This window comes from Artibeus jamaicensis, unplaced genomic scaffold, assembly GCF_021234435.1.
Source record: "Artibeus jamaicensis isolate MK-2021 breed Jamaican fruit bat unplaced genomic scaffold, CSHL_Jam_final scaffold_1964, whole genome shotgun sequence".
Taxonomy (NCBI): domain Eukaryota; kingdom Metazoa; phylum Chordata; class Mammalia; order Chiroptera; family Phyllostomidae; genus Artibeus; species Artibeus jamaicensis.
Genome location: NW_026522030.1, coordinates 71,639,622 through 71,659,089, shown reverse-complemented (window position 1 = coordinate 71,659,089; position 19,468 = coordinate 71,639,622). Strand labels below are relative to the sequence as shown.

General features: G+C 41.2%; 1 protein-coding gene across 8 annotated transcripts in view; it reads right to left on the bottom strand.

Moving 5' to 3' along the window:
- PTPDC1 (protein tyrosine phosphatase domain containing 1) overlaps positions 1–19,468 on the bottom strand; it is a 98,523-nt gene that overhangs the window by 13,545 nt on the left and 65,510 nt on the right. For 5 of the 8 annotated variants that reach the window (XR_008389938.1, XR_008389937.1, XR_008389939.1 and 2 more), the window contains exons 1-6: positions 14,211–14,424; positions 13,567–13,738; positions 11,448–11,528; positions 11,095–11,213; positions 9,925–10,062; positions 4,407–5,635 (exon numbers count right to left, since the gene is read on the bottom strand). Coding sequence is in view for 5 of the 8 variants with exons in the window: in XM_053656459.1 (XP_053512434.1) it covers positions 4,407–5,635; positions 9,925–10,062; positions 11,095–11,213; positions 11,448–11,528; positions 13,567–13,738; positions 14,211–14,424 (1,953 nt within the window). In the remaining 3 variants the exon portion in view is untranslated. Of the gene's footprint in view, positions 1–4,406; positions 5,636–9,924; positions 10,063–11,094; positions 11,214–11,447; positions 11,529–12,858; positions 12,936–13,566; positions 13,739–14,210; positions 14,425–19,468 lie in introns of those variants that run through there. The other 3 variants (XM_053656461.1, XM_037146387.2, XM_053656462.1) reach the window with 3 other exon arrangements.

Here is a 19,468-nt window from a genome sequence, read left to right as displayed (position 1 = left end):
CGATAAATCTAAGCGATGAAGAAATAGCCAAACTTTCAGATGCACAGTTCAAAACACTGGTGATCAGGATGCTCACAGAACTGGTTGATTTTAGTCACAAATTATAGGAACATATGAAGGCTAAACTAATTGAAATGAATGGAAATGCACAGGAAACCAATAGTAATGGAGAGGAAACTGGGACTCAAATCAAAGGAGTGGACCAGAAAGAGGAAAAAAATGACCAAACAGAAAAGGATGAAGAAACAAGAATTCAAAAAAATGAGGACAGGCTTAGGAACCTCTGGACATCTTTAAACATTCCAACATCAGAATTATAGGGGTGCCAGAAGGGGAAGAGGAACAGCCACGAGTGGAACACTTATTTGAACAAATAATAAAGGAGAATTTCCCCAATCTGGCAAAGGAAATAGACTTCCAGGAAATCCAGGAAGCTCAGAGAGTCCCAAAGAAGTTGGGCCCAAGAAGGAACACACCAAGGCACATCGTCATTACATTAGCCAAGATTAAAATGAAGGAGAGAATTCTAGAAGCAGCAAGAGATAAGGGGACAGTCACCTACCAAGTAGTTCCCATCAGACTGTCAGCAGATTTCTCAAAAGACACCTTAGCTGCACAGTAGAACTTACAGGCAAGAAGGGGCTGGAAAAGACCTTACAGGCAAGAAGGGGCTGGGAAGGAAGTATTCTAAGTCATGAAATCCAAAGGCCTATGTCCAAGATTGCTCTATCCAGCAAAGTTTTCATTTAGAATGGAAGGGCAGATAAAGTGCTTCTCAGATAAGATCAAATTCAAGGAGTTCATCATCACCAAGCCTTTATTATATGAAATGTTAAAGGGACTTACCTAAGAAAAAGAAGATAAAAAAGATGAACAGTGAAAGGACAGCAAACTCACAGTTATTAACAACCACACCTAAAATAAAAGCAAACTAAGAGGATAGCTAGATCAGGAGCAGAACCATAGAAATAAAGATCACGTGGAGGGTTAGCAACAGGGGAATGGGAGAAGGAGAAGGGGGGAGAAGGTACAGAAAATAAGTAGAATAGATGGTAGGTAGAAAATAGATAGGGGGGAGGGCAAGAATAGTAGGGGAGACATAGAATCTAAAGAACTTGAGACACGTGGTCATAAACTAAAGGGGGGGAATGGTGGGGGGGTGTGCAGGGTGGAGGGGAATGAAGGGGGGAATTGAACAACTGTAATGGCATAATCAATAAAATATATTAAAAAAATAAAAAATTATTGTCTTTTTAAATAGAGAACAGTCCAAAGTGAATGTTTCATACTCTTTGCCATCTCCACAAACATGAACTCTGTATTTCTGAGATAGCTCTAAGAGATAAAGCTCCATTTGATCCAGGGTTTTTCCAACACACTTATCTGGCTTCAAACTCAAAGCTGCTACTTTGATGATGACTGCCTGAATGTTATCATCTCTTGGAGCAAATCTTGGTCTCTTTGCCAAAGGTAAGCTAAAAGCGGAAGATTAAGCCTTCTACACACATTTTCAACTCTAACACACTGATATTCCTTCCACTTTTTCTTTTTCTTTTTTTTTAATATTTTATTTATTTATCTTTACAGGGGAAGGGAAGGAGAGAGGGAGAGAAGCATCAATGTATGGTTGCCTTTCGTGCATCCCCTGCTGGGAACTGGCCTGCAGGGAACCGGCCTGCAACCCCGGTATGTGCCCTGACTAGGAATCGAACTGCGATTGTCTGGTTCGCAGGCCCGCGCTCAATCCACTGAGCTATACCAGCCAGGGCTCTTTTTTTTAAACAAGTTTCACAAGGTCAGAGATCTTTAACCTTATCACCTTCACATTTGTCCTGTATCCACACACCTTCCTCTTATGGTAAAGCAACAGAGGGGAAGAGCCATTGCTTCTGCATACAAATCAACGGCATGATGACCTACTGTCTGATACATGTAGCTATCCAGTTCATTTGACTGCATTTGGTTTTCAGCTGGTCTTAGATTTGCTAAACCAACGATCTGATGCCTGGCAGGAATGCACTGCATCATATTGTAACAGCTGTCCTTCCCACCACTGATCAGAGCTGCAACTCTCATGCTGGGCACGGTATACATGTGCAGCAGACCTAGCATTAGAATTTTAATAATGATGTATCTTGGTGTGGGCTTCTTTAGGTTCATTATGGTTGGGACTTTGTACTTCCTGGACATGTATTTCCTCTACCAAGTCAGGGAAGGTATGAGATGAGGCATGCCAAGACCAAGGCACGCTGCTTGTTTGAGATTTTAGGAAAGTCTGCAGCATGAACCAAAACAGACCATTAATATGGAAAAGACCCTGGGAATGGTTGTGTGAACCTGGAAGTTGGGTGGAACAGGGTCTCAGGAAATAACCAGGGAAGGGCAAACTGTGTTAGCCAGGTTGATGGAGACTCAGATATGGTGCCCACCTGCAGGCTCTGTAGGGCAAAGTCTCAACAAAGAAAATATGGCCTCTGCTAGTACTTCTGTCTGGGAGAAAACTGCCCCACCTTTGCTGGACAATTTAGTTCTTCTCTGTATGTCCCTAATGCACTTTGAGCTACTGTGAGTCTGAGTAAGCCTGTACATGGGCTCTTTCAGAGGAATACCTGGGACTCCAGAAGCCCTCCATCTCACTTAGCCACCACCCCCACTAGTTTTCACAGCCAGAAGTTATGGGGACTTTTCTGGATTGAAAGCTTTGGCTGGGGGAACCTGCTGTGGAGCTGGGACCCCTCACTTCTCAAGGGGCCCTCTGCAGTGGAGATATCCCTCCTTATTTTTAACCACTACACTGTAGGTATGTGACCAGCCTGTTCTAAGTTCTGCCTGTACTACTGGTCTCTACATGGCTTCTTCTTTATATCCTTAGTTCTAGGACTTTTGTTCAGTGAGGTTTCAGGCAGCTTTGAATGATGGTTATTATTTAGTTTAGTTGTAATTTTGATGTAATTATGGGAGGAGGTGATTACCTTCCGCCATCTTAACCTGAAGCCTCATTTTACTCTTTCCAGAATTCAACTAATTTGTTTTTACTACTGAAAGGCTCATAATAAAATCTAGAAAAGAAAAAAAGGGAAAACCTCTCCAAACAAAAGGTTGTATGTTATGTTCACCCCTAGAAATGCTTTCATATGTTATATGTTGAATCTATCTGGCTCATGTACTACACTGAGCAGTGTGGGCAAAAATGGGGCTGACCCATGAGAGGGCATGAGCTGTCACACATGAAGCCACAGAATCCACAGCAAGCCATCGTGACACACAGTGATGCAGCAGAAAGATCTGCTATCTGACTAGAAGGCTTGTTAATTTACGAGAAGGAAATGAACATGCTCCATGTTGAAAAGAATAATACATTTAACTATTTGTTAAGCAAAACACAATTCTGATGGAGAAAGTGTGTGAAGTGCTCCCCTCCCCAGTTGTAAGTGGGTGCGAGGCTCCACGCCTGTTTTACCACCCCTGCATCTGGAAGGCCCTGGCCCCCTTTAAAAGTACACCTGCCTTGCTTAATTAATGGCAGAAGACATAAGAGCAGCTATACAAATAACTTGTGGTAGATTATGGACTAACAAGTAAAGATTGCACCACCCCACATTTGGGCAGTTTACCTGTTTTTGATAACTAATTTTATAAGCCTGCCTTTCTCTAGTTCAGCTGCTTGTTCAGGGCAGAGTTTGGCTGATTTAAGACTGTATAACACTCTTTTGTGTTGGAAGTTCAACACAAAAAAAGGATTAACATTTTAAATATCACATTCTAATTTAAGTAAAACCCCAAAATGGACCCCAAAGACCTACTCTCAGCACTCAGACACTCTGTAGTCACTGCCGTTTGATTTCCAGATATGGCAGCTGCCTCACTGGGGCAGGGCTGGGGAATCTGCAAGAGGGAATGCTGAGCAGACAGCATTTGTCATGCTTCTTCCCGACCTCACTCAATACTTTTGCAGATGATCTCTGGAAAAGAATTTGCTCTGATTTCATGTATGTGTCAGTGTTTCTCAAAATGTGGCTCCCTGCTAGGCCTTGGGTTGACCTTGAGATCCTTCAGGTCAGGTTTAAGTTGTTTGCTATGGCCTATCCATCTGTCAGTGTATCCTACAAACCCAGCAAGAACAAAGGATGCTACTGATATCCATCACATCCATGCTTTTCTTATTCAAGTGCCCTGCAAAGTGCTAAGAGCTTTCTTTCAGAGGAGACTGAAGCAAGCCTGCACAACAGCCTATGTCTGTCATTTCTATGACATTGAGCTCCTGTTATAGCTGAGAAACCTGAAGTTCAAAAGTATACCAACATGTCTTCAAATTCCTACAACAAATAAATTTGGGGAAATGCATGATGTTTTTGCACTGATATAAGTATTTCCCAAGCATATGTAATTAAATGAAATTCAAATACCTGCCACATTTCTACCTTCCTTTTCACTTCCTCCTTTTCTGCAAACTCACTTAAGTTTGCCAGGGCTTTGGCTGCCAGTATTCTCCTTTGTTCAACACTTAATTCAGAATGCAGAGCAGTGTGTGGAGCAACTTCAGGCACATCTTTGCTCTCTTGGATTTTAGGTCCAATTGATGACTGTGAGGATTGTGTTTTGGGGCCGGAGCCACAGTCCACAGGGCTGCTGCAGCTACCATGAACTTCACACAGACATGGGGTGCCTTGCTGGGGAGAACAGTGTGGTTCCTTTGGGATATTTGCAACACTGGATGTAACTGGTTCCCCAGGGTTGTATGAACCAGAAACACCTGAAGAGAAGGTTTTACTCCGTTGTACTTCCTTTGAAATATTCTTCTTTTGGAAAATTGGTGACCCATCATCTTTGTATTCTTCTAAGTCTCTAAATTTAGCCTGATTCCAGAAAGAAAATGTATTGCAGATCAGCATTTCCTTACTGAAATCCAGCTGTGGAGTCTGTGAAGCATCATGGTGGCTAATGGGTGTCTGCTGCCTGGGGCTGGGGCAAAACAAGACTTGAGCGGGCACCGTCCATGGAGTCCCTGACTGCTCCAGAAGTGACTCGGCCCTCTGTAAATCTGAGTCACTGTAGCTGAGCTGCCTTTTCAGGTGAGTCAGGGGCTGAAAGCATTCTATATTCCGTCTTTTCCAAAGAGGGTCAAATTCTTGTTCACTGGAAAGAATCACATCTTGATTCTTCAAATCTGCCGCCATTGCAGTGGGGGTGAAAGAGTCCAAAGCACCACTGTCGTGCCTCAGTAACTCTTTATCCAGCTGCATCGTGACCATCTCAGAAACAGTTTTTTCAATTTCAGCAGAGAGGCCAGGTACCTCTACCACTTTTGTCACTATGGGCCTGTTCTCAGCTAAGTCCAGCAACAATTTGCATATGAAGTGGATAATTTTTGGCACATGTTTCAGAAGTCGTGCCTCGTATCCATGAAGTAGATGCCGCTGGCGAATCAGATACTGTGTTAAGGTGACAGCATGTGCTTTGGGGTCACAGCAAGAGAATATGTTGCGAAGAGGAATCAGAAACTGAGTAAATTCCCTCACACACAGTAGCTGTCCTCGAGTTTGAATGGAATTGGGTCGCTTTGCCCGAACAAATATAATGGCTTGATCAGCAGTCATTCTTGTTGAGAAAACTAAGTAGCAAGCTATTAAAACACCTAAGTGGAGAAGAAGAAAGAACTGGATTAAGAAAAAAACATGAAAAGTGAAAGGACAGCAAACTCACAGTTATTAACAACCACACCTAAAACAAAAGCAAACTAAAAGGACAGCTAGATCAGGAGTGAACCATAGAAATGAAGATCTCAAGGAGGGTTAGCAACAGGGGAGTGGGAGGAGGAGAAGGGGGGAGAAGGTACAGAAAATAATTAGCATAGATGTAGATAGAAAATAGATGGGGGGGGCAAGAATAGCATGGGAAATATAGACTCTAAAGAACTTGAGATACATGGTCATAAACTAAAGGGGGGGTAGTGGTGGGGACGGGGGATAAGGTGGAGGGGAATGAACGGGGGAATAGAACAACTGTAATGGCATAATCAATAAAAAAATCCATTTAAAAAAAAGAAAAGCTCACATATATATGTATATATATATATAATATATGAATCTTTGATGATTTAAATTTGATATTTGTTAGAAAACCATATAGAGAAACATTTTAAGGCTAATATACTTCATAAATTTTTGTAAAGGTGTTTATATATTTACCTGTCTATATGGTACCACTCACATTGACTGAGAACACTCAGTGCTCCTTATACCAAGGGGTGAACAGAGAAACTGTCCCAGTGAAGCTAAGTGTGGATGTAGGGAGGATGACTGAATAAGATGGAGTAAGGGGGGAGGACTGAGTAGCTGTGGAATGAATACTCAGGAGTAACTGAGTAACCGTGGCATGGGGGGGAGGATGACTGAGTAAGTGCAGAGTAAGTGAGGGATGATGGAGCAAATGTGGAGTAAGGGGGAGTGACTAAGTGTAGCATGAGGGGGGATGGTTAAGTGTGAAGTGCACGAGAATGACTAGTGTGGAGAGTGTGAGGAATGACTGAGTAAATATAGAGTAGGTGAGAAATAACTGAGTTAAGTGTGGAGTGAAGTGATAGGGGATGACTGTGAAGTGAAGGGGCTGACTCAGTAAGTGTGGAGTGAGGGGGATGTGTGAATAGGTATGGAATAAAGGGGGATCACTGCATCAGTGTGGACTGAGGGGTAACAACTGAATAGTAAATATGCAGTAAGCCGGGATGTCTAAGTGTGAAGGAGAATGGCTGAGTAATTGTGGAGTAAAAGAGGGATGACCTGGCATATTTATCTTCCTTATGTCCAACTCTAAGATGGGAGAAGTGAAATCCTGCTTCTATTTCCCATTTAACAATTTCTGAAAATTTCTATGTGGTGGATCCATACACTGCACTTAGAACTTCCCACTTCTGCCTTTGCTATCAATTGTTGATACTTTCCTGCCTGGCATTCTACCAACTCCAACATTAAAAATTTTTATTTATTTATTTATCTTTAGAATGGAAGGGAAAGAGAGAACTATCAATGTATGGTTGCTTCTGGTGCATCCCCTGCTGGGAACTGGCCCCTGCTGGGAACTGGCCTGCAACCCAGGCATGTGCCCTGATGGGGAATCAAGCCACGATCTTTTGGTTCGCAGGCCCGTGCTCAATCCACCGAGCTACACCAGCCAGGGCAATTTTTAGATTTGGGAATTATTCATATTCACAAACTTTTTTCCCTGAAAATTCTTCTTGCAGATTTGTTTTTACACTAATATATGTTTTTCTCCATACCATGATACAATTATATATTGCTGTAAGCAGTTAATATTAAGGAAAACAGCCTTAATAGTATAAACATTAGGCATTCTTATTTATTTCAAGTTAAAATGAATATTGAAAAAGTGATAATTAACCAATTAGTAAAATAGTTAATTACTATCAAAGTCAAAGGCAATCAAAAGACACTTGTGTGATTCACCAAAGCTGTGAATCTCACTACATACATCAGAACCTCTGAACACTGCATGTTCTTTCAGTATGTGGTAGGTAGAGTCTGACATATCATTTTCACTAGGACAGGGAAAGTCTTTAGTGCAAGAATGAGATCTGCAGACCTATTATTACATGGAATCCAGGAAGAGCAAAATTTTGGTTTGACCATGAGAGCTGACGATATTGAGGAGAACTGTATCCACATCCTGACAAAGCACCTGAGCAGATGGGAAACTCTTTATGGCAGATATACAGAGTCAAGCTCAGGTGTCTGGTTGAACCAAATGGCAGCTAAGACTCCAGTGCAACAGTCTTTATTCCAGCCCTCATATCAGCATGGCACAGAGATTTTCCTGCCTTTTTAAGTAAAATCATTGATTTTTATATAGAATTCTAGACACGGATAGACTCTCTTTCACAAACATGAATTCTGACAGCTGTGAATGTAAATCCTGGATCTGCCACTTCCTGGAGGTAGCAAATTACGTTTGTGTCTTCAAAACTCACATTCTTACTAAAGACTTACTAAGAGACTTCCGCCAAGATGGCGGCATAGGTGGATGTGCGGTGCCTTCTCACACAACCAAGTTTAGAGACAACTAAATATTAGCAACAGAAAACACAGCCAGAACACAGAAAATTGAACTTTTCGGAAGTCCGTTAACAACAAATTCTTCAGCCTGACTGGTAAGGGGCAAAACCAGCGGCTGGTGAGGGGTTGCACAGGAGGATTCGGTCAGACAGACTCAGGCGCGGAATCCAGACATGCGGAATCCAGGCGCAGGGTTGGACCTAGTGAGCTACGGAGCGAGCCACTGCGGAGGAGACAGCAGGGAAGCGGTGCTGCATGTTGACTGTGGTCGCCCATTTGTGCGCAAGCGGACAGGCGAGGGAGTGGGTGGTTGGACCTGGCCCAGCGGGTCCCCTGCGGCAAGCGGCATTAGAGGGCGCCGCCATTTCCCCGCTCTGACCACGCCCCCACATACAGCGTCACAACCCAGCGACCTGGGAGTCTAAGGCACCACTTCTCACACTTAAAGGGCCAGAACAGACCAAAAATGTCGCAAGAATATCTCAAAGCCCCAGAGCCCATAGATCTAAGCGATGAAGAAATAGCAAAACTCTCAGACACATACCTTAAAACACTGGTCATCAGGATCCTCACAGAACTGGTTGATTATAGCCACAAATTAGACAAATATATGAAGGCAAAACTAATTGAAATGAATGGAATTGCACAGGACACCAATAGCAATGAAAAGGAAACTGGGACTGAAATCAATGGAGTGGACCAGAAGAAAGCAAATAATGGCCAAACAGAAAAGAGTCAGGAAGCAAGAATTCAAAGAAATGAGGAGAGTCTTAGGAACCTCCAGGACATCTTTAAACGCTCCAACATCCGAATTATAGGGGTACCAGAAGGGGGAAAGGCACAGCCACCAGTGGAAAACTTATTTGAACAAATAATAAAGGAGAATTTCCCCAATCTGGCAAAGGAAATAGACTTCCAGGAAATCCAGGAAGCTCAGAGAGTCCCAAAGAACTTGGACCCAAGAAGGAACACACCAAGGCACATCATAATTACATTAGCCAAAATTAAAATGAAGGAGAGAATCCTAGAAGCAGCAAGAGCTAAGGGGACAGTCACCTACAAAGGAGTCCCCATCAGACTGTCAGCAGATTTCTCAAAAGAGACCTTACAGGCCAGAAGGGGCTGGAAAGAGGTATTCCAAGTCATGAAAACCAAAGGCCTACGTCCAAGATTGCTCTATCCAGCAAAGTTTTCATTTAGAATGGAAGGACAGATAAGGTGCTTCTCAGATAAGATCAAATTCAAGGAGTTCATCATCACCAAGCCCTTATTATATGAAATGTTAAAGGGACTTATCTAAGAAAAAGAAGTTAAAGAAACATGAACAGTGAAAGGACAGCAAACTCACAGTTATTAACAACCACACCTAAAACGAAAGCAAACTAAAAGGACAGCTAGATCAGGAGTGGAAACATAGAAATGAAGATCTCCAGGAGGGTTAGCAACAGGGGAGTGGGAGGAGGAGAAGGGGGGAGAAAGTACAGAAAATAAGTAGCAGAGACAGTAGATAGAAAATAGATGGGGGGGCAAGAATAGTATGGGAAATATAGAATCTAAAGAACTTGAGACACATGGTCATAAACTAAAGGGAGGGTAATGGTGGGGATGGGGGGTAGGGTGGAGGGGAATGAAGGGGGGAATAGAACAACTGTAACGGCATAATCAATAAAAAAATTAAAAAAAAAAAAGACTAAGAGAGCAAGTGTAAATAGAACAGTAGTTGAAACAATGCTTGTTATTTTCTTTATTATTTGGTTATGGAAAATTCCATTTTTAAAGACCCTGGGTATTAAAAATGTTATTCCTTATATGTTTAAATATGCTCCAGACAATAAAACTATCTCCTAGAATTTACCTGTTCGACCAAGCCCTGCGTGACAATGGATGGCCACTTTTCCTTCTTGTAAGGCAAATGTCATCACCTTCACCATATCTAATATAGTGGTAAGTGATGCTACACCATAATCCTTCCATCCGAAATTGTAGAAATAAACTGGGCAATGGAAAAGAGAACAGGAAAGAAAGTCAACATACAAGAAAAATACTTGCAAGAATATTTGAGAAAAGTGAGTGAATTCATCAAGAATAGAAAGCTGTAAGGCATGCAGATCTCAGTAGGCTCACAGAATAATAGGCTTTTTACATTTCCATGAAATTTATTGTTAACATTTCTTACAAATGAAAAGCACATTTCATATTATTTAAGGCATTTCCTACTGAAACTCAGCCAGAAAGAATTATGGAAAAGCGGGACTGCAAATTAATAAAGTCAATAATCTATGCCAAAATGTCTTAGCTACAGGGAGAAGGCATATGGTCCTGAACCTTAGAAATGAGTCTAAAATGACTGATAAATGGCAGAAGATGGTACATATACATTTTTTATCTGGTGGAGAAAAAAAAACTAGATGCAGCTTCTTGAAAAAAACATTCTAAAATTGCACAGGTTGATTCTTTCCAACTTGGTGTAATTTCACCCCAAAGCTCCCATGACTAAGAAGCTTCTGGAACTGCCACATAAGGAATCCCGGCACCCTACCCAGGGGCAGAACTGATGTGTCACAGCAAAAGCTGCAGAGTCCTGGGTCCCAGTCCTTTAACATGGCTAAGCTGTGTGACCCTGAGCAAATCAGAATTTGCTAAGTGTGTATAGTCTCACGTGAAGCAGAAACAACTACTTTACTTAACTGTTTTAAAGGATAAAAATGAGATGATAGATCTGACATACTGTTAATATTAATCAATGTAGGCACTAATCAAATGGTACCCTTATTTCTACATGTTGTGTTCCCAAGGTTCCTGTCAGAGAGAAAGAAAGCCTGCATTTTCCACAGCAATACCACACATACACACACAAGGCAGTATTCTTTAAAGTCAGAGTTAGCTCATCTTCATGTTTTAGGAAATAAATGCTTCATGCAGTGAGCATTTATTTCCACCACCTTTTAAACCTAAGAGCTGAGCAGACAAAAGGCTCCAAGTGCTGTCCTCGATAACTCATGGAGAGGAGTATGTAAGGACTTACTTCCAGCTTCCATGAAAGCTTCAGGAAGGTACGTGAAACCACTTTCTTGTTCCAGAGGGTTCCCACAGCTGGCATGCTCACCAGGCCGCTGTAGATTAATGATTGTTTTTAAGCCATGACTCAAAGGAAAAAGAAAAAAATTAGTCATATTGGCAGCTAGCTAGCACTGTTAAAAAAATTATCACTTTTGGCATTAATAAACAATTATTAATTATTCTCAAATTTCCTATTTAAAATAAGCTATGTATACCTATTGTTAAAATGAAAATACGTTTTCATTGAAGCCAAAAGCAATGGAGGAGTAAACTTACAAGCTGGCTTATGAAACTGTGTGTGAACAATGTGGCATTTACCTCTGAAACTGCTCAATGATGCGGTACTTCTCAAGGAGCTCAGTGGATGGGCGAGCCATTGCCAGGATGTTATCGGTGACCCTACAGAGGGGAAGAGGGACTGGTAAAATGCACAAAATCTAGAACATTCCAGCTCCAAGGACTGAGAGAGCAGTACACTAGTTTTCCTATAATTTCAATAACTCTGTAAAATAAGAATTCCTATACAAATCTGGCTTCAATTTTGCATTATGATTAGGATTCTAAAAAACCCTAGCTGCTTAAATCTCTGGGAAAAGTACTTACAGACTGCAACAAAGCATTTTTAAGGACCCTCAAGAGGTTTTACTGGACATGATAAAAAAGAGTTCAACTGGCAGCAAAGGTGACAGTCTAGGTAGGTTATCCAAAGGCTGTAAGTCATTTGAGGACCGATTAGAAGGCATTTCTAGTTCTTGAGCTATCTGCAGTTTAGTATGTGTTAATTGGAATAAAAATACCTGCCTCGTAGGGTTGGTGTTCAAATTTAACATGATGTGGATGCAAAGTCTTTAGCAAAAATCCACACATGTGGTTATAAATAAATGCTGAATTATTGCAATTTAGCAAAAAATAAAAGCTTTGGACTCAGCTGGGCTTAGTTTCAAATGCTGGCCTTTCTACTTTCTAGCTGTGTAGCACATGACTTAGTTTCTCTGGACCTCAATTCCTATATCAATAAAATGACACTACCAATGCCTACTTTACAAGAGTTTTATGAAGATGAGATAATAATTTGAAAGTGCCTAGCACAGTCCCTGGCCTGTAGCCAAATGCATGTTTACTGAGTGTACAAATAGACAGAGACCCAACAAGTGGCTGTCTCTCATTAGGGCTCTGGCTTCATCCCATTTTGGTAGAATTTCTCATCAGTATTCTGGTAAAAGGTACATCAGGCAGTCTATTAAAAGTTGTAGGTCACAACTTGAGAGAAGTAACATTAAATGAAGAGAGCAGGATCCAAAAAGATAACAACTCTCTCCCCAGGATAATGCCTGAAATTCAACAGGGACCCCAAAAGTTTTAGAACCCCAAATTTAATAGCACTTAGTATGAGAAAAGATGTAACATGAAATCAAACAGGTAAAAAAGACTCAGATGGTTTAGTCAACAATAAATCAAAAACATGTATGTGGCCTTATGCTCCACTATTAGAAACTTACTTGTCAGACCACACCTCAGGAACAGTGTTTGCCTTTTCATAACATTCTCAGAGAAAGACAGTGAAAGACTAGAATATGATCTGTGGGGAACAGTGACAGTGGTTCTCCCACTACATCACTACCCATGTAACCAGAAAAGCCAACATGAAAAAGCATGGGTTGCAAGTTGGAGGTCCTGGTCGACAAATATCTAAAACGTAAATGAATTCTTGCTATATAAAATGACTCACCACTAGAATTCTTTAAACAGTGATTTCCTCTAAGTGTGTTTCAAATGGGATTTGGTCTGATTATCAAAACTCTTCAGATATCACCACACTGAAAAGATACACTCGACAGTTTACTAGTAACAATAAAAAGCAGTATGATTCATTGGCACCTACACAGCATAAAAAATGCAAGCATCTGACATTGTCCACCGAACCAACAACTTATTCCACTCCTGGTGAGACAGACTAGAAGAGTATGTGTGTGGAAATGGGTCCTTTCATGCAGAGTACAGGACCAAAATTAAAACAAGGCTATAGCTCACCTTTATGAAACTGAAAACTACATATGTACCTCATAATTTTTCAAATTTATAGCTAAACATTTTTAACATTTCTAGCAATTTCTGAAATTTAAGAGCTATTTATCTTGTTATCATTTCCTTAAGATATTTACATACATTATTTCACTTAATTAAAAAAGACCCTATGGAATTGTTTTTATTATTTCCATTTCACAGAGGAGAAAACCGAGGTTCAGAAAACCTGCTCACAGGCCTGTGTGAGTAGGCCACAGCTTGTCAGGCAGCAACGCCAGGGATTGGAGGCAAGGTTCCAACTTCCCATACTCTCTCTTCCACAGCATCCAGCCACCAGGCACCACAGACATCTTCAGTCCCTTTTCCTACACAGCTGCAGGTGAGAACTACCACAGATGACAGAATCACTCACCAGGACGAGTAGACACCCCTGATGGCCTGCTCCTGCTCACTCCAGCGGGCTGGATTTTCGTACTTGCATGATCTGCCCCCACATGCCATGGAGCAGGCCACGTGTCCGGGGATGACATGTCGTAAACGCTCTCCCACTTTTGTATACTTCGGTGCTGGACGTCCTGAATTGCCTAGAATGTGCAAGGAAGGGATTTAAAATTCCACTCTCCAAACAGAATAGTGATCTGGGAAGCAGTTTCCATTTGTTCTCAGGTTTGTAGGTAAGGAGCTGGAGCTAACTCCCCTTTACTTTGTCAAGATGAAAACCATTAAAACCAAGTGTATTATCTCTTAATATAGCAAACACTTTAAGACACAATTTCCACATGCCAGAGGGGTCACACAGAGGAAGCAACTCTAAAGCAGATCTTTCATAAGGGAACAAGGTTTGTTCAAAAACTACATTTTTAATATAAAAACACAAACATTCAATCACTTTATCTCCTATTACATATTCACTAAAACTCTTAGCATAACAGATGGTAAAACATATAATATAGAATTGTCAACATTTAAAAAGGTATGAACACAGCACAGCCTCTTAAAATGCCTTAAAGTTAAACTCAAAGGTGTGGCAATCTTTAAGAAGAAAAGGAGTTTTACTTTTTCTCTTGGGGCAAGCTGGGTTTCTCTTGGCACAGCTGACAGAGGACGCAGCTAGCATCACCTGCAGAGAAGAAGAGGAGAGCATCTTGGCGACAGAGCTGGGCTGCCCCTGTGGCAGTCGTAGTCCAGTGCCTGAGGCTGAGTGTCGGTGGCCCTGTAAGAAGGAGCCAAGGGTGGGCAGGGCTGAGAGCCGCTGGGGCGGGTCCTGCATGGTGCGGTTGGCCAGGAGAGCTGGAGGCCAGGAGATGACAGCACCAGCCTGCTCCGTGATGAACTTACACTGAGATATGAGCATCACTCTGCATGATCTAACAGCCATTCAGGATAGGCTGACTTGTTTCCATAGTGATGAACAAAGAAACTACTGATTCCCACTCAGAGTTGTATAGGCAAAGTCCCACAGGAATGAACTGTGGTTTGGACAGATTGTTCAACTATGTGGAGGATTAAAATATATTTTAAATAAATTACTCCTAAACTGTGACTATTCTATTTTGTTTTTCAAGCACATTTAAAAGATCTGACTGCTCAAAAAATTACATCTAAAACACTATAATGAATTTAGAAAAATGCCTTTATGATGTAAACACTGTCTTTTACACGTATACTAAAAGGTTTAAATTCTTTTATTTCATATCTAGTCTCTAAACATGTTGAAAAAAGTTCTTTTCACTACTCTTGAGAACGGGGCAGAAAGAAAGTTAATTGTAATGAAATGGGACATGCTGGACATCTGATAACATTATTAAAACACCATTCCATTTTCCAAAACCAAAAAATTTTCTGTTTTCTTTACAGAACTATTAAATACTTGGATAAAACAAATAAAGATATCTTTAGGGCTGATAAATTAATCAGAAAATGGTTTTGTATTTTTATCATCAGAATGTGAAAACCCAATTCTTGGTAATACCTTTATTGGATAGTTAATAATAGCCACGCTTCTCAAAAACTCAAAATACAATTATATGAATTTTGTCAGTGACTGGGGAAAAAGAAACTTGGATAATGCCTTGGCAGAAGCATACATCCCCCCCCCCCCCCCCCCAAAAAAAAAACCCAAAAAGCCTCACTAAGGATCACATTTTTTAAAGGAACCAACTGGGTGCGGGGGAGGTTGCAACTTGAGGATAAAGAGAACAGAAACTCTAACAACCACCAATTGTCTGTGCCTCCTTCCTGGTTAATGTCAAGCTGTACTGCCCCCTCCTCCCACCCCAGCCTTCCTCTTTCTGTCTGCCAGTCTCCAAACTTCTATTTCAGCTGTGTGCAGACAGAAACAATCTACTGCCACAGATAGGGCTTTTAAAAATTTTGTCCTGTTTTATTTTAATTAATTAATAATGCCTTAAGCAAGCACTTTTTAAAATGCACCTCCCACCCCCAGCAATCTCCGCAGCAGGATGCACTCTGTCAAATAAGATAGACGATCTGGTGCTCAAATGCCTACTCACGGTGTAGCACTATGCTGTGGTTATTTTGTATACAGCAACAGAGTAATTTTTTCAGGCTTCCAGAGCTCTACAGGAGAGAAAAGAGTAGGTGCAGCACAGAAAGCAAGTTGGAACCCGATGGCGGATGGCTCTAAGTGCTCAAACTAAGGACTCTGCGCCTGCTACCTGGGGAACAGGGAGTTAGATTCAAGTTGCTGAACAAGTACTCATGCAGTGGTTAATGCTGCCCTGCAGAGACAGCTGGAAGTCCAAGACTAGAGACCTACTGGGACAGTGACTATAAATGGAGCCAAACCCAGGTATGAGACAGTACAGAGGCTAGTAAGTGGCAGCTGGAAGACAGAGGCAGAGACAGTGCCAGGACTTCCTGCCTAAGTGAGCAACAGAGACAGTGAAGCTGGTTAACAAGGGAGCTAGTAGGGAGCAGGTGTGTGACAGCCAGGCAGGTCAGCTCCATTTGAAATACAAGGCCTGTGACGTGGCAACCAGGGGGTCTCAGCAGTGGATGGAAGATCCTGATGTCTGCAACTCTAAGGACATCTACAGAGTAGAGTATTAAGTGACTAGGGGTATTTAGGGAAGTGGAACTGAAGCAGCCCTCTTTCTTAGAATGCCCCTGACATCACCTGGGAATCCCGTGGGTGCTGGGATGTGCCTGAAACTAGACTGGTGCTGAAGCGGAGCACTGCCCACCTATGGGTAGGTGAAGGCAGAGGCTTGTGTTTCCCATAGACACAAAAGGACTGTCACCTCACCATCTCATGCTTCAAACTATTTTTTGGCAAAATGCCCAATACACAGCCAAATCCATTTTTGAAAACTAGTTTTAATTTATGGCATATGGCTTACAATAGGGAAGCCTGTCATCAGTCCCACCCATAACACTCTAGACACGTATCCCTCCAGTATTTGCTCTTGTGGATTTTCTGCATATTTATAATCATATTGCAAATACACTTTTTGCTTTAGTCTCATTAATGGAAGTACAATAACTATATACATCAAGCTAATCATTCCTTAGCTGTTAGATATTAATGTTATAAATTATTTTATTTAAAAAGAGGACAAACATTTTCAGGACTAGAACCTTTTTTGATTCTATGTTTCTCATTTAGTAAATTTCTGGGGATGATATGACTGGTGAGCAAAATTAATTTTGAAAGCTTGTATTTTTATTTACATATTTCAAAAACCAGCCCTGGCTGGTGTAGCCCAGTGGACTGAGCGCAGGCCTGCGAACCAGACAATCGAGGTTCGATTCCCAGTCAGGGCACATTCCTGGGTTGCAGGCCGGTTCCCTGCAGGCCAGTTCCCAGCAGGGGACGCACGGAAGGCAACCATACATTGATGTTTCTCTCTCTCTCCCCTTCTCTTTCCCTCTAAATATAAATAAATAAAATATTTTTTAAAAAACCAACTATGAGGGTGCTGAAAGAGGTAATATTTTTAGCAATTTAACACAGGTCTTTTTCTGAGGTCAGAGAGAAACACAGCACTAAAATGTGGATCAAGAGATACTGTCTCTGGTGAGGTTTTGTGCTGACCTTCTTGACCCCAGATAATTCTCATTATTAATTTTGTGCATCAATTCAGTTATGTATGCCCACATTTTTTTACAAATCTGTAAGAAAGTATATTTGTACTACAACCTAAAAATCAATTAAAAAATTTAAATTGGGATCAATTGTAGATTGCTAATGATACACTGTTTACACTCTTAGAAATAATGAGATACTGATCATTGCAAATGTTAAATTATCTACACTTGTAATAAGCACAATAATCAGCAAAATTAAAGAGGAACCTCAAGAACTGGTAATTTCCTATTATACTCAAGATTTCAGAAAGGGCTAAGAATTCCTACTTAAACACTAATGCAACAATGAGTCTGAAAATGTGGTAGGAGCAGGTTCATCTATACTCTCAGTCCTAAATCAATAAAGGAGTCACATGCAGGAACTGGACTGGAACACCTACTCTCTAGCCTCTCGTTTTCCACTTTTTGTGACAGGAGGCTCACTTCTCACACAGCAGCTAAGTATTCAATTGCTGGGCAGCTCAACCCGTTTTCTAATGTTGAGTCAAAATCAATTTCTCTGTAAACAGTGGTTCTACCCTCTACAAATAAAAAACAAAGTATCTCTTTGGCAAGATTTTCAAATACTGGAAGACAGAACTTCTCCAAGACCTCCCTTATTTAGGACAGCTCTTAATTTTCCAAACATACTAATATACATCATTGTCTCCAGATTCTTCACTATGATTTCCCTTCTTCTGAGGGCCCCTCTGCCCCCTCGAATTTAAACTAAAAAAGCTGACCACATCTTCCATTTCCTTTTGTCACAGGTCTCATCCTCCACTGCCCAGTGAACTGGCTCTTGATAAGGTCTCGAATGGCCTCTGTTTCAAAGTGGACCGTCTTCTCTGTCTGCACAGCAGCGTGCAACACAGTCGAACAACTTGGTTTCAATTTTTTAAACTTTTTGGAGAGGATTTTATGTTATTTTTTATTTTGAATCAATCTCAAACTTACAAAAAAGTTTTAACATTAAAAATATTTTCTCTTGAACCATTTGAGAGTAAGCTGCAGTCAGGCTGCCCCATTACTCTAAATAATTTAGCATTTATTTTCCATAAACAAAGACATTCCCTACAATTCCCAAGTCAGAACATTACAATTAATCCATTACTAGTTGCCCTTTATTCCACAGATTTCACTCAAGCTTCACTGATTATCTCAATATTCTTTATAGTAAAATCAGTCCATACAATGTTCATACAACGCCATATTTAAGTTGTTCTGTCTCCTTCTTTTATTTCACTCTAGAACAAGTTCCTCAGTCTTCCCTTGACTTTTGAGTACAGGCCAGTTATTCTGTAGAATGCCTCTCATTTTGGGTGTGTCTGTTTCCTCAGGATAATAATATTCAAGGAGCCTTGCTGTTTGTTGGTGAAGGCCAGTATTTAGAAATCAAATCTGGGTGCTAGTCGTGCTCAGTGCTGTTAGAGTCTTGTCACCAACAGACCTTCTCAGTGGACAGAACTAAGGAATATGTGCACTACATACATGCGAACACATCACACATTTACATGCATACTTATTTATGTATGAATGTATATTTAAAGCAGAGGTCACCCTGATATTACTAATTCTAATCCAACAACGGACTTCCTCCTACTCTCCCCTCCTTTCTGTAACTATAACTCTCTTCTCACATGGTGAGAACCCTGCTACCACTACCCTTAACATATTCACTTACCTGACCAGGCTCACTCATCGCTTCTGCCCTCTCTTCTATGTGGATGCCTCCCTCTCCCCATTTGGACTCTAATACCCCAAGCCAGGCTGCTGTTGTCACCCACCTGTGGGGACACCTCCTCACCCTGTGTTCTGATACTCATGCAGAGCCATCCTGCCATGCAGGAGACCTCTAACCATACCCAAGCTCTGACACCTTTAGTGTTCTTACACACTGAATCAAGACGGGCTCTCTCTCAGACATTATTCTGCTCAGATATCATGAGTGTTGGGCTGCCCCTGTATGGATCCCCCTCACTCCGCTTGGCCCACAGCACTGCAGCCTGACACACCCTCTGGTGTACATGCTGCTTTTCACGGCCTTGCCCAGAGGTTTTTTGGACTGAATTGTTCAGGAAGGGAATGGAAAAGAAGAGAAAGAGAAAGCTCCTTACATTTTTTGTTAATTGTGGTAAAATATATATATAACATAAACTTTACCATTTAACCATTTTTAAGTATACAGCTTTGTGGCATTAAGTACATTCACATTGTTTTGTAAC